Source organism: Coregonus clupeaformis, chromosome 9 (genome assembly GCF_020615455.1).
Source record: "Coregonus clupeaformis isolate EN_2021a chromosome 9, ASM2061545v1, whole genome shotgun sequence".
NCBI classification, from domain to species: domain Eukaryota; kingdom Metazoa; phylum Chordata; class Actinopteri; order Salmoniformes; family Salmonidae; genus Coregonus; species Coregonus clupeaformis.
Window position 1 is genome coordinate 19,656,489 of NC_059200.1, and position 12,310 is coordinate 19,668,798.

At 46.1% G+C, this 12,310-nt stretch overlaps 1 protein-coding gene across 27 annotated transcripts in view; it reads left to right on the forward strand.

Moving 5' to 3' along the window:
• Positions 1–12,310, forward strand: part of LOC121573429 (alpha-adducin) — a 41,604-nt gene that overhangs the window by 24,080 nt on the left and 5,214 nt on the right. For 12 of the 27 annotated variants that reach the window (XM_041885412.2, XM_041885413.2, XM_041885416.2 and 9 more), the window contains 10 exons: positions 95–238; positions 702–800; positions 1,989–2,156; positions 2,497–2,844; positions 5,741–5,836; positions 6,133–6,225; positions 6,569–6,586; positions 9,951–10,034; positions 10,327–10,483; positions 10,871–11,263. In XM_041885412.2, coding sequence (XP_041741346.1) covers positions 95–238; positions 702–800; positions 1,989–2,156; positions 2,497–2,844; positions 5,741–5,836; positions 6,133–6,225; positions 6,569–6,586; positions 9,951–10,034; positions 10,327–10,483; positions 10,871–11,263 — 1,600 coding nt within the window. The remainder of the gene's footprint in view (positions 1–94; positions 239–701; positions 801–1,988; positions 2,157–2,496; positions 2,845–5,740; positions 5,837–6,132; positions 6,226–6,568; positions 6,587–9,950; positions 10,035–10,326; positions 10,484–10,870; positions 11,264–12,310) is intronic. The other 15 variants (XM_041885427.1, XM_041885401.1, XM_041885403.1 and 12 more) reach the window with 8 other exon arrangements.

A 12,310-nucleotide genomic window follows, 5' to 3' on the forward strand; every position in this document is an offset into this window, starting at 1 on the left:
CCGAAAAGTACTAACATTCGTCAGCTGTTGTAGTGGATAACTACAGCACACCCTATCTGCAGTGGTGAATAACTACAGTCTGTCTGTGTTTCAGGTGTCGGCCATGAAGTGTGGCCTGCTGCCCATCTCTCCAGAGGCCCTGACACTGGGGGAGGTGGCCTACCATGACTACCACGGCATCGTCGTAGACGAGGAGGAGAAGGTCCTCATACAGAAGAACCTGGGCCCAACCAGCAAGGTATCGGAGGCAGAGCGAGTGTGTCACACTCTAGTCCTTCCCCTTGGCCCTAACCCTCTAGTGCAGGGCTCTCCAACATTGGTTCCTGGAGAGCTGCCCTCCTGTAGGTTTTTCGCTTCAACCCCAGTTGTAACTAACCTGATTCAGCTTATCAACCTGCTAATTATTGGAATCCGGTGCGCTAGATTAAGGTTGGAGTGAAAACCTACAGGACGGTAGCTCTCCAGGAACAAGGTTGGAGTGAAAACCTACAGGACGGTAGCTCTCCAGGAACAGGGTTGGAGAGTCCTGGTCTAGTGTTTACAGATCTAAAATGTCTGGATCGGTATAAGCAGTGTAATTGCCTACACCTTACAGATCTGCAACCTCTAAGGTTTAAGGCTGAGGGGGAAGGGAGTGAATTGGGACCGGCTACAAGTGTGTGTAGGTATACTGAGCACCTGTGTTTGTCTTTGTCCCACAGGTCCTGATCCTGAGAAACCATGGTCTGGTTTCTGTTGGGGAGACTGTGGAGGAAGCCTTCTACTATATCCACAACCTGGTCACTGCGTGTGAGATCCAGGTAGGACACTGTCCGGACTGTTTTCACCTCCGACTTAGATTTCTATGAGAAGCTGCTCTTATGCTGCTCTGCCACTGCTCTGCCACTGCTCTGCCACTGCTCTGCCACTGCTTATATGCTGCTCTGCCACTGCTCTGCCACTGCTTATATGCTGCTCTGCCACTGCTCTGCCACTGCTTATATGCTGCTCTGCCACTGCTCTGCCACTGCTCTGCCACTGCTTATATGCTGCTCTGCCACTGCTCTGCCACTGCTCTGCCGCTGCTCTGCCACTGCTCTGCCACTGCTCTGCCGCTGCTCTGCCACTGCTCTGCCACTGCTCTGCCACTGCTCTTATGCTGCTCTGCCACTGCTTATATGCTGCTCTGCCACTGCTCTGCCACTGCTTATATGCTGCTCTGCCACTGCTCTGCCACTGCTCTGCCACTGCTTATATGCTGCTCTGCCACTGCTCTGCCGCTGCTCTGCCACTGCTCTGCCACTGCTCTTATGCTGCTCTGTCACTGCTCTGCCACTGCTCTTATGCTGCTCTGCCACTGCTCTGCCACTGCTCTGCCACTGCTCTGCCACTGCTCTGCCACTGCTCTTATGCTGCTCTGCCACTGCTCTGCCACTGCTCTGCCACTGCTCTGCCGCTGCTCTGCCGCTGCTCTGCCACTGCTCTGCCACTGCTCTGCCACTGCTCTGCCACTGCTCTTATGCTGCTCTGTCACTGCTCTGCCACTGCTCTGCCACTGCTCTTATGCTGCTCTGCCACTGCTCTGCCACTGCTCTTATGCTGCTCTGTCACTGCTCTGCCACTGCTCTGCCACTGCTCTTATGCTGCTCTGTCACTGCTCTGCCACTGCTCTGCCACTGCTCTTATGCTGCTCTGTCACTGCTCTGCCACTGCTCTGCCACTGCTCTGCCGCTGCTCTGCCACTGCTCTGCCACTGCTCTGCCACTGCTCTTATGCTGCTCTGCCACTGCTCCCAGACTTCAATAAATGATACATTGTGTTGTATTTTTATAAAGAGGGGCTTATATTGTTACTCTCAGACAAGATGCCAGCTCTGGGAGCATTTGCCAAGTGTGATGCAGACCAATTTATACCCAACACAATACTTTATGCTGCATGTGACATGACCGTGTCTGTGACTGAATGACTTTGTGTGTGACTGATGTGTTTGTCTCTGTGTGCGTTTCCAGGTGCGCACCCTAGCCAGTGCTGGAGGGCCTGATAACCTGGTGATGCTGGACCCTGCTAAGTACAAGGCTCGGCCGCGGTGCTCTGAGCATGTCGAGGGCTCCACACACCCCAAGTGGCTGGTGGGGGAGCAGGAGTTTGAGGCTTACATGAGGATGCTGGATAACCTGGTAGGAAGGAACTGCCCTATTGAAGTTTATTAGAAAAACATTTCGTAACAATATGACAATAGATTATATTAGAATTTTGAGGACCACTCTGAAATGAACACATACAATCATAAGCTACAAAGTTTTTTGTGTGAAATATATGTTAATGTTCTACTGTACAATTAGTGTTGTTAACTTTCCATGCAATGCTGAAAAAATACATATTTTCATATTAGTTTTAAGATTTTCATGTAAGATTAAATGATTGATACTGTAGATTATTAACCACAGGGTTTGATATGCATTATCCTTTCAGTATTACCACTACAGCATCTAACTGACCCCGTTTCTGTCTCTCTAGGGCTACAGGACGGGCTACCCCTACAGGTGCCCTGCCCTGAGAGACAAAGCAAAAAAGTTCAGCAGCGACGTAGAGATCGCTCCCTCAGCCACGGGCTACTCCTATGCCGAGGACAGTGACTCAGGCGCTCGCTCCCCTCTCAAGCACAGCTTTCAGAGGCAGCAGCGCGACAAGACCCGCTGGCTCAACTCGGGCCGGCCGGAAGAGGCCTACGAGGAAGGGCCCGACGGCGGCAGTCCCAAGTCGAAGACTAAGGTGTGGACGAGCATTACACACGATCACGTCAAACCCTTGCTGCAGTCTCTCTCGTCCGGTGTCTGCGTGCCAAGCTGTATTACCAACTGCTTGGTCTGTGCCTACCTTATTGTTCATAGTTAGACGTACAGTTCAGCTACTTGATGAACGGGCAGCGGGTTGGCACTCTAAGGTTGGGGAGGGGGGGATGGATCCTGGGATCTATTAGAGCTTATGATATGTCTACTTCAACAGATGACTCCAGACAGCTCCAGTGTTTGGTTATACGTATTAATACTCTAGTGAGTCTCTGTCCTTAGTTTTGCCGTTTAAACCCTTCTCTCTCTCTCTAGCCAGTCCAAAAGACAACACTGCTTAAGACAGATTTATACATTTTCCCAATTCTCCGTTTCCATTCCCTTGAATATTAACTTCTTTGTTCCTACTCCCCACTCTGTCTAAAGTTGTTTTCCCTACTAACCTCTCTCATAAGCAGTTGGTCCATCCCTCGCTCTCTCTCTCTCTCCTGTTAGTCCCACCCCTCCACTCTTTTCCTCCTTTGTTCCCTAGCGCTTTAGGGTGCCAGCCCAGCTGTCCAGCGCATGCTGTGTTGCATGAGTAGCCAGATGCATTGTGGGTGCTCTCTGGGAGGAAGAGCGATGGGGGCGTGGCATGAGCCCAGAGTGGGCGTGGCTCTGATGTTGCTAACCAACCACCGCTGCTGCTTTAGAGTCCTTCTCGTTCTGGTGTCTGGTGTTGTGCGTCTGGAGCTTTTCTAACTGTGTACACCCAGGGAACTTATTGCAGTGTAAAACTGAAGCATAATGTAGGATGCATTTACTAAAGCAAACCTCACACCGTTCTATGTTGAGGTGTGTTGCACAAAAAAAAATTACCGCGGTTAATGATATGAGAGTATGACAATATATTACTGATTACTAGCTAATCTAATAGAACCATACACTAAAGTTATAGACAGCATCCCTGTTTGTAGACGCGCTTTAAAGCTAGCATGCCACTTTTTATTTGTAGCATTGTTTGATGTTTGAACCCAGGAAGTGACCTCCTGCTCTTGTGGCTGGTCTTTCAGCCAGACAGCTAATCACATCTGGAGCTTTCACAGTTAAAGCAACAGACAGGGTGGGACCTGTCCAAGACCACTCTGCTTTCGGTATGGAATCGGAATCCCATGAGTCATAGCTTGCTTTTTTATGACTCCTCCCCCTCTATTCCCCAATCCTCAACCACTCCCCAAATGCCCCTAATGATATGACATGTCATTTTAGTTCCCCTCTTTCCAAGTTTAATTTCGGTAAAAAATAAATAATAATAATACTCCAAAACTTTCCTAAAGTGTTCCTATGCATGAGCGGATTTGTATAGTGGGGTGGGAAAAAAAAGAAGCAAATTTGACTGGTCTAACTTTTGAAACGATTATCTCCTCTGGTAAAGTAGGAGAAAGTGTTGTGTTGTGAGACTCAGTACATATTCAGTGAGTATATCATGTTTACATGTCCATCCCATGTTCCTATCCTATCTACAAACCATTCAGATGCCCCTCTTCCTCATCTAGTTTTTTGATTTTTTTGCACCTAACTGCTTTAACAGCTCAGCTGAAACATTTCCTCAGCAGAAAAAAAAAAACTCATAGCTCATGCTACGCCAAGGCAAAATACAGAGTAACTTGCTTTTCTGAAAGTGCCTCAAACAAGAGAAGGATACTGATGTGCATGAAGGCTTAAGTCAGATTTACTTGCTGCTCATTCAATCATATCTGTGTGAGAGAAAAAAAATGTATCCTATCTTTTTCTCTGTCTCGGGCTGAGCATTACCAGTGTTCAGGTGTAAACTGGGGCGGCAGGTAGCTTAGTGGGTAAGAGCGTTGTGCCAGTAACCGAAAGGTCGCTGCTTCTAATCCCCGAGCTGACTAGGTGAAAAATCTGTCGATGTGCCCTTAAGCAAGGCACTTAACCCTAATTGCTCATGTAAGTCGCTCTGGATAAGAGCGTCTGCTAAATGACTAAAATGTAAATGTAAACAGTCCAGTTCATTACCTTCCAAAGATGACAGCACCAGAGTATTTCTTCTTCTTTGGTTTATTTCTACTTCTGTCATATAAACAAAGTTCAGTAGTAGATCAAAATATCCTAGAAGCCAGGGCATCCCTTTGTAACTAAACGTAAACTAAAAACCTTTTAACTTTTATAAAGTGCGATTCTTGGGGGGAACCCTAAGTTGTATTTTTCTCCAATGAGAGTTTTTCTGTCAGTCGGTCAGTGGTGGACGAGTGTCTCGTCTTTCGTTGTGTTTCTCTCTTTATCCCTGTTGTCCTGTTACTATTACTGTACGTTACGTTAGCCTGGGAAATGACTTGGTGATGCCCACTCTATCACACCTCACCCCACCTCCACTGTGTCGCTGGTCCACATAGCTTTTACTGTACTGTAAGCCAGCACCATCACCTCCTCACCTGTCCACGTCCTCACCCCACCACGCCCTCACCCCTCCCTCTTCCACGGTCTCTCGTCATCTTGTGATGCCTTCAGTTGCTCTTTGTTTTATTTTTTTTTGGTCATTTGTATCTGTTATTGAAATCTAACAGCAAGAGTATCAATGATGATGATAATGGTGCATCTTTGAGTAATGTAGGAGGGCCTAGTCATTTCCTTCAAGTCAATAAGAAAGGGTCAGATGCTTAGGCTTTAGGTCATGGGATAACTTGATACTGAAAAGCACTGACTAGAACTGTAACACCGAGCCATCCTGACAAAGGTGCATCATCATTGGTTCACTGCTTCCAGGTGTAATATATTTAGAACTCCTTTACAGAATCATTTGTACCTTCTCCTCCTCTGTTATTTCTGTTTTGAAAAGCATGACCAATTATTATTGTTCTTTAAAGCCTGCATAGTCTATATATTTCTAGATTTTGTTCATTATTTTTTTTTCTTCCCATGTTATTTTGGCTGCATCATTTTGTTTATTTTAATTGTTGCTATGGTGATTACAGTGGACGAATGAGGAAGGAATGCGACAGGCTGCAGTGGCCAATCAGTTTGTCCCGCTCAACACAAACCCCAAGGAGGTGCTGGAGATGAGGAACAAGGTATGATGTTGATACAGGCGGTATGCTATCATTTCAACATGGGTTTGGTCCCGACTATCTGCCCTACTCCCGAAGTGTGCATTTATCTTGCACACTGCCCGTTATGGATTTAAAAGCATTGGATTTGTGTTAGGATTGCTGGAAGGGAGTTTCCACCATTGATAAATCCATGAGAGGGAGTGTACAAGTGCACCCTTTGGGAGAAGGGTATAGAATCGGGATGTCTTTCTGTCTTTGTCTTCTTCAATGCATGCCCGTGGCTCTGTATCCAACCCCTCTACTGCCACGTCCTCTAGATCAGAGAGCAGAACCTGAAGGACATCACGACGGCAGGGCCAGAGTCCCAGGTGCTGTGTGCTGGAAGCATGGTGGATCGCTCCTTTGTCCAGGTGAGTCCCTCCAGTGCCCCGCCCCTCCTGTGCCACGCCCTGCCCCACAGCCCCTGCAAAATAGCAATATGTGTGCTGCCTACCCTGAGTCAGACCTGCATTCAAATACTATTTGAAATCATTTTAAATTCTTAAACTGGGCTGAATTGAGCTTGCCTGGTGCAATGTAACAAATAGAATAGTTGCGAAACTGCAAACCCTGCCCTCCAAGCAGACTAAAGCAAATGCTAGGAGTATTTCAATGATTTCAAATAGTATTTGAACCCAGGTCTGACCTGATTTCCCCCCCCCCCCACCCCGCTGATATTTAAGTTAACTTAACCTACCTTATTCTTTGACACAGAGAAGTTCAGTGTGTCAGGTAAGTAACATGGCGGTCAGAGGTAAACCTCATGCTGCGTCACAGGCCGGGTTGTGTTCATCTCCTTTGGTTGATTTGGATTTGCCGCCTCCTTTTGTTGACTAACCCCAACATGCTGTTAGCTTTCAGGTCTGTCGGATTGCTTTCATATGACTTCAGAGTTGAGTTTGCATGTTGTTGGTTTGCCTTCTGAGTTCCTGTCCATTCTTTGACCTCGGTTGGATCCCACTCATTTGCTGCTAGTCAGATTGTGTTACCTTACAAGTTAATTTCTCTCGATCTGAATGAGTTTTTGAGGAGATTGCTGAGGCCATTGTTGGAGTGTTTGTTTATGTTCTAATCTTAGGACCTTTATTGTTACCTGAATTGAAAAATAACTGCTGGTCGGCTCTGAACTTTTCTTCACTGTTAGCTGTAACTGTTTGTAGCATAATTTGAGAGTTACGATTTAAATATAATGTCTTATGCATTGCACTCGGTTTGTGTTTCAATGCTTTCACACACTTCTATGTGAAGTGTGGTGTTGTGATGCATGGTCCTGGCATATATATTATCATTATCATGCTTGAGACTGCCCCATTTACCCCACTGAAACAAACTCTGCATGCATGTGTGTACTATGTGGACGTGTGTGTGTGTGTGTGTGTGTGTGTGTGTACGGCAGGGTTTCTGTTAGGAAAATGTGGCGCTGGACAACGTGACCGGGAAGATTTTAATTTACCAGCCATTTGAGAAATGTACCGGCCCCATGCATTGGGTGTATAACCCATTAGGGTGTCCACCCCACAGTGCACAGAATGACAGAAATCACATTTAGAATATGGTAATTCATCTTAACAAAACATGCAACTCCTGTAATGAAGCAGCCAATAAAACATAATTTTCAAACATTTGCCAAAATCAAGAGCGACTTACAGTTAGTGAGTGCATACATTTTTATTTAATTTTTTTCATACTGGCTCCCCGTGGGAAACGAACCCACAACCCTGGCGTTGCAAGCGCCATGCTCTACCAACTGAGCTACACGGGACCACGCACCTGATGCCAGCGGTATATAACAGAGATGAAAATCTCTGTTAGAAATTTTGAAAGAGGGTGAATCTAAAAGTACCACAACTAGGATGGGTTGCTAATATGACTAGGATTGTGCCTTTGGCTTCTGGACAACGAAATAAAGTTGATATGAAAACCAATAGAACAGGAGAGGAATGGCCTATGAGGAAGTATTTCATGGGCAACATGAACAAAAGGCCTAGCTGATTATTGAGTTGCAGCTGTCAGTGAAAAGCATCTCAAATATGTGTGAAGATAATGCGTCTTGGGTATAATTTAAAATGTTGAGAAGGGGAGTGGTGTGTGGCGAAGATAGCCTATAGGCGCAGCTCTCTCCAAAATCCATCCACTCAGCTCTCCAGAATCCATCCACTCAGCTCTCCAGAATCCATGCACTCAGCTCTCCAAAATCCATCCACTCAGCTCTCCAGAATCCATGCACTCAGCTCTCCAGAATCCATGCACTCAGCTCTCCAAAATCCATCCACTCAGCTCTCCAGAATCCATGCACTCAGCTCTCCAGAATCCATGCACTCAGCTCTCCAGAATCCATCCACTCAGCTCTCCAGAATCCATCCACTCAGCTCTCCAGAATCCATCCACTCAGCTCTCCAGAATCCATCCACTCAGCTCTCTAGAATCAATCCACTCAGCTCTCCAGAATCCATCCACTCAGCTCTCCAGAATCCATCCACTCAGCTGTCTTCTGCCAATTCTTGTGCATTCATTGTTTCATGTGAATTGTTTGCCCTTTGATTGTTTATTTTGATCAATTCCCCCTTACAAATGTCGCCAGAAGTAAAATGTACTGTTAATCCCTGTCATTTTGTTAAATACATTTCTGTTAATGCATTGTATTACTAATTAGGCCTACAGTCATTTACCATTCTCAGAGTTGAAACGTTGTTTATTGGTTTATTTCATAACCATCATTTACGAGTTCTCCATTTTTGTTTTGTTTTATTGTCTTTTGTTTGGAGTGCTCCATGTGAGCAATGACCATGGGTCTGGTTTCTCTGTCCTGTTAATGCCTGAGCACGCATAGAAGTAGCCTACCTGGCATGCTGTAGGAAAGTGCCCATTTGGGGATGTTTGATTTCTGATTCTTAGTCACCACTAATAAGCTGAGCTTCTTAGTCATTAGTTCTTCACCTCACACAGTAAGACAACAAAGGCTGGTTTTTTTTTTTTTTTACATCCATTATGAATGATAGCCTAATAGTGCCTCACAGTCAACCTATAAAGAAAAATCCTTCCAACAATCTCCCCCTCGGTGATCACCAAGCCTCGGTGTGAAAGAGCAAAATAATCATAATATAATGATCTCATATATCCAGTGCAAACATTATAAAATACCTTTCCCTTGCGCAAAAACAGCTTTCTGTCCTGAACTCACTGGAGCAGGAAACTCTGGAGGGCCTGAAATAGGCTAGTTGATACAATGTTGCAAGTTTGCTAGAGATGGCTTCAGGACTGATCTAGTTGATTGATTTGATACAATGTTGCACTTCACTAGTGATGGTTCAAGTCAAGACAGATAGAAAGGGAGGCTGACAGGCTGAGTAGAGAGATTAATGTGATTCAAAGAAGCAGAATTTTCATCAGTATATTTTCTACAGTTTTTATTTGTCGGCTTTGTGTATTTTTACTTGGTTGATAATGGAAGTTAGAGGCCAACGGCTGCATTGGCCATCTGAGTTCCATGCACTCATTTAGGCTATTTAGCTATCAATGGTCACAGTGTATCAATGTGTCCATATGGCAGAGGCTGGTGCTCTCACATTAATTGAATTTTAACTTTGATATTTTTATCATTTTAATTAAGATTTGTATGATTAACCACGCGACAGTGATTTTGAGAAATGAGAACATTTATCAAAATGTTCCACAAAAATGCACATATAACTGGCACACAGATTGGTAGAAATGGAACTCACACGCCACCTATGAAGTCTTTATAACAGTATGTTTTCAAAATATATACTGCAAATATATACTGCATCCAGCTCACATTGTAAAGTGGTGGGTGACGTGCTGATAGCCTGCCTACCATAGATTTTTCTTTCGGTCAATTTGGCCGGCAACAATTGTATTTATTGGCTATTTTGGGGGGGGGGGGGGCAAAAGTCAGCAATAACCGGATAACGGAAACCCTGGTGTACGGACGTATGTGTGGGTGTGTGTGTGTGTACACCATTAATGTGTGAGTGTGTTTTGTGTGCGCGTGTGTGCGTTTGACCGTGTGAGTACTATGAACGAGTGTGTGTTCTCGGGCTGGGTTATACCCCCCTCACTCAGTTTACTATTGCAGGACGCCCCTCTGTCTGACTGTACGGACACTATTGCCGACCTCGATCTGTCAGAGGCCAATAGCCCTGCTAAGTCTTTTAGAAAGGTACTTCCTGACCATCATGACCTCTCACATGACCTCTAACCTCTCTCTGCTGCTAGTCTGTGTGATTTCTGGGGCATGTGCCTCGCTGGTTTAAACACTTCAAACAACATGAATAGACCCTATTGTCCAGACTCAGACTGCTTTGAAATGCTCCATACTAGTATCAACTTTATTTAGAAAATGTCAGTTTTAGCATTTGATTTGAAATTGTGACAAGATTTATTTTGTGACGCACAACAGGCCTGTTTTTAGCAAGAATTTGTCTTGTGTCCCTCCCTGTCTGTACCACTAGGGGGAGCTGGTGACAGCGTCTAAGGCCATCATAGAGAAGGAGTACCAGCCACGTGTCATCATCAACCAGAAAGGCCCCAACCCCTTCAATAAGCAGTATGACCAGGAGCTGGAGGATTACCGCAAGGAGGTGGAACTCAAACAGAAAGGACCCGATGGTACGACCTGCCACCGTTCTGCTCTTGGACCTACACAGAAAAACCTACACAGTTTTGTTTTTCACCATTAAACCCTATTTCTGTAGTAGTAGTAGTAGTAGTAGTAGTAGTAGTAGTAGTAGTAGTAGTAGTAGTAGTAGTAGTAGTAGTAGTAGCAGTAGCAGTAGCAGTAGTAGTAGCAATAGTAGTAGTAGTAGTAGCAGTAGTAGTAGTAGTAGTAGTAGTAGTAGTAGCAATAGTAATAATAATAAGACAAAACAGCAGGAAGATACAGAATGACAAATCTGTGGGGTCTGAGGTAGTTCTCCACAAAGCTCCCAGAGTCCACAACCAGTCACCAAGCAGAGCGACATGGAGACAAAATGTTATGTTGCATCATTCATCCAGTACAGGGTGAAGAGTCCTTCCAGCTCCCTTCAGCTGGGCCTGGGGAGGGCCTGTCCCCCTCTACCTCACCACAGAAGCCCCCACTGCCGCTAAAGCCCCTCTGTATCCCAGAGCAGGGAGCTGGAGTCGGACTGGTCATCCCTGGGGTCTCTGAGCCTACCCCCACAGCCTCCTCCAAGGCTGCCCCTCCCTCCTCCTCCACTCTCCCCAGCCGAGACACCCTGACTGGGTCGGGGGGCAGTCAGGGGAGCCCTGGGATGTCTGCGGGATCGGGGCCCGGGGGCTACGGGGAAGAGTCCCCCTCAGAGTCTCCTCACAAGGAGTTTCACTGTGCCGTGCTGAAGGCTCTCAGCACCACCAACACAGAGCTGCCTGCCCTCACTGAGGCTCCAGGTACTGACTGACTGACTGCAGACTGACTCTGGCCTGTCCTCACGGAGGCTCCAGGTACTGACTGACTGACTGCAGACTGACTCTGGCCTGTCCTCGCGGAGGCTCCAGGTACTGACTGACTGACTGCAGACTGACTCTGGCCTGTCCTCGCGGAGGCTCCAGGTACTGACTGACTGACTGCAGACTGACTCTGGCCTGCCCTCCTGCTCTCAGTCCTGCACTCTGACCTTTAACTGGAGTCCCTGTCCCTCCTCTCTCTCTCTCTCTGGGGTTAATCCTGCTCCCGTCCTGCCCACTACTAGGCCCCCAATCCCCAATTCCTCAACCCCTGTCTGTCCTTTGCCTATGCCCCTTCCTCCTGGTTAAAGTTCCTCCAGGTTTTCCAGACATCCCGGTTGGAGGATTCCCAGAATCAAAAGGGAATCAGCAGGGAGGGAATCCTCCAACTGGGAATCATTCAACCAGTATTTCTGGAAAACCTGGGAATTTTGGGAAAGTTTCCGGAATTTTGCAACCCTCCCCCTACCGTCAGATTTGTCTGATCTCTGTTTAACCAATGGAATCCTAATGCTGATTGTGGCTCTCCAAGGAAGCCTTCCCATATGAACATGAATGACCCCTCTCGTCATCGATCAGTCATCATCCCCCTCCTCCTAACACGGACCTGTTGTCCTTTTGGGTTGGTTTGTAAATGTTTACTACTAATAGTCTGGTGTCTCCAATGGAAGCGGTTCCTTCTCTGGGGTGAAGGTGGAATTACATGGGTCTTGTTGTCACTGTGGGCTTTGTTACTTCTGCAGTGTGTGACTGTGTGCAATATCCTCTAATAATAATCAATAACTGTGTTTTAGTCTCCTGTTTTCTGACTGTGCTATTCTTATTTATTGTATGTGGTGGTTTAAGGGTAGTATGTATTACATTTGATTTCTCTGGGTTGATGATGTGTTTTTTTTGTAACTGACAAATATTGAAAATCAATGAATTCATTGCTCTAATCTGACCTGTTGACAACCTATTTTCATTTGTGAAATGGACTTTAAATAAAGT